The sequence below is a fragment of the Arachis ipaensis genome, chromosome B3, assembly GCF_059453495.1.
Source record: "Arachis ipaensis isolate K30076 ecotype BB chromosome B3, ASM5945349v1, whole genome shotgun sequence".
Taxonomy (NCBI): Eukaryota; Viridiplantae; Streptophyta; class Magnoliopsida; order Fabales; family Fabaceae; genus Arachis; species Arachis ipaensis.
In genome coordinates this window covers 22,910,189-22,912,826 of record NC_142438.1, presented here as the reverse complement: position 1 = coordinate 22,912,826, position 2,638 = coordinate 22,910,189, and the positions used below count along the sequence as shown (strand labels likewise).

The window sequence follows — 2,638 nt, the reverse complement described above, 5'->3', positions numbered from 1 at the left end:
ATTAGCCAACTCAAATCAAAATGAAAAAATAGTGCTGATTAATGCCGTCAAATGTTGGAGAAACTGATAATAAAAACAATATTAACTGGTGTAAAAGCATTTCTGGCTTTTCAAGTAATTTGATAGTTATTCTTAGCGGCTGCTTTTTGATATTGACATATTGTATATTGCATACCAAATTTTCTGGGATTAACACATGCTAAGATTGTATCTGCCCTTTTTATTGATATGTCTTGGGAAACTAACAGTAGTAACAATTCTACACTAATCCATTCTTAAAGCATGAATGGATCACTTTTCTCAGAGGATTAAAACAAAAAAAAAAAAACAAAAAATTCAAATTCCTGCATGTAATGTAATGTCCTTCAAATAACATTACCTTTTGAAATTTGAACCTAGTATTCACATAAAGATAGTCTGCAAACATGCTAGATACAACATTCTCCTAAAAACAAAGAAAGCAAAAAGAAAAAAACAAACCAAAGATAGTACAACTGAGCATATGACACAACTATATAAACACATAGATGAACAACTTAACACACCATTAATAACAATGTACTAAGTGATTGTCTAATTCAGATCATGGGTGGCTTGGTGCAATAAAAGGAGGTGCAGAAATAGGCATTGTTGGCATTGAGCTAGAACTTGTGACATTGTTTCCAAAACCACCTTCTGTGGTACAACAAAGTTTTATGCAATCAACAGGGTTCTGATTTACAGCATTGCACTCCTTCTTGCTCCTCTGTAGCGGTTTCTCCGGCAAACAGTTGCGGCGATCATCAAAGACAGTTCTTTTTGATGTCAAGTTCCGGCAAATTCCCTCTTCCTCGCAGAAGAAGTTATAAGAAAATGTGAAATTGGCCAAGTTGGGAAGCTCACAAACTCCCATAGGGACTATGCCGGTCATCATATTGTGTGCCAAATTGAGCTGCTCCAAATGAGAAAGCCCTGCAAGGCTATAAGGAATTGGGCCAACAATTTTGTTGAAACTAACATCAAATACTCTTAATTTGTAGAGAAATCCAACTTGCTGTGGCAAACAACCTTGTAAACTGGTGTTGATCATGACAAGCTCTTCCAGTGTTTCAGCTAAGTTTACTATGCTTTCTGGAAGACAGCCTCCGAATCTGTTGTTGGCGAAAACCAGGACAGAGGCCGAGATTCGGCCGAAGCTTCGTGGGATGGAACTGCTAAGACGGTTGTTATTGAGAAATATTGCATCAAAGGTTTTGTTAAAGAGATCAACAGGCAATGAGCCTTCGAATTCGTTGAACCGAATGTCAAGGTATCTGAGGGAAGGAAGGGAAAGAACAACCGTTGGAAAAGGTCCAACAAATCTGTTGTTGCTAAGATCAAGCTCGTGAAGGAGACTGAGGTTGCTTAGTGTTCTTGGGAGGATGCCGCAGAAGCGGTTGCTGTTGAGATGGAGCAGAGCAAGGTCTGAAAGCAGGCCTAATTCGGCCGGTAGGAAGCCGGCTATGTCGCCGTGGTTAAGGTCAATGCCTGCTACAACTGTCACTTTAGGGTCATCTTGTGATGGAGCACAATACACACCTGTGTAATTGCAAACTCTAGGACCTACCCAGTTGCCAGTGAAGTTTTTTGGGTCGGAATAGATGACACTCTTCCATGCTTGCAGCGCAAGAAAGGCGCCATCAAGCCTCGGATTCCGGGTGTTGTGGTGGTGATGGTGGCCACCCCGGTTCTGACCATTGGCCACACTATGCTTTGCATTAAGGTTTTTGAAGAAGCAAGATAATTGTACAAGAAAGAGGAATAGAACAAAAGTGGTGAAAGAAGAAGAAGAATAAGAAGATGAAAGCAAACCCATTTCTTTGTGTGAGTGGTAAATGACTAATGACTTCATCAATATATGTAATGAAGTAAGGTCTTTCATTTTCAGTGTAAAAAGTCTTAGTCTTATTGCTTAATCATGTTGTCTTGAACATGTTTAAATTAGTACAATCAAAAATTTAAAATTGGTAAGAGAAAAAAAAAAACATGGATTCCATAGTCCAAACAATATCACAACCACCTGCTAAAGTAGTAAAGTGATGCTTAACATTAATGTCACATAACAAAAAAAAATCTAGGAACCAATGTTGGGTGGGGGCCTTAGAGTACTCTCTACCAATGAGTTTTCTAGATGCAAGAAATGCTAAGTAGGATGAAATTAGAAATTATTCTATCCTCGTAAAATATTTTAAGTGGATTCTATTTAATATATTCATGAAGTCACATTAGTCTCTATTATGATAAATACATTTTTATTTATGAAGAAAAACAATTTATTTTTTTAATGAGTAAAGTATCGTTTTTGTTCTCAACGTTTGAGGTAAATCTTATTTGTGTTTCTAATGTTTAAATCGTCCTATTTGTATCCTTAACGTTTGTAAAAGTGATTCAATGTTATCCTGCCATCAATTACACATCATGAGCGCTTTAATTTGAGTTTTAAAAACTTTTTCTTGAAGTTAGAATATAAATGTTTGGGATAGAATCGATGATCTACTCCGAAAAATAGCTCATCAAATGTTGAAACTAATTCCTACAACATTTATATAATTCACTTTTCTAAGGACATAATTGAATCTAAACACAAATAGTGGGTATAATATTAAAATCGACCACATCC

The 2,638-nt window shown here is 36.6% G+C and overlaps 1 protein-coding gene across 1 annotated transcript; it reads right to left on the bottom strand.

The window, feature by feature from the left end:
* Window positions 1-322: 322 nt before the first annotated feature.
* On the bottom strand, window positions 323-1,900 carry LOC107632616 (Leucine-rich repeat (LRR) family protein). The gene has a single exon (XM_016336283.3). The coding sequence runs from the start codon at window positions 1,898-1,900 to the stop codon at window positions 584-586; it is 1,317 nt and encodes a 438-aa protein (XP_016191769.2). The 3' UTR covers window positions 323-583.
* Window positions 1,901-2,638: the final 738 nt, after the last annotated feature.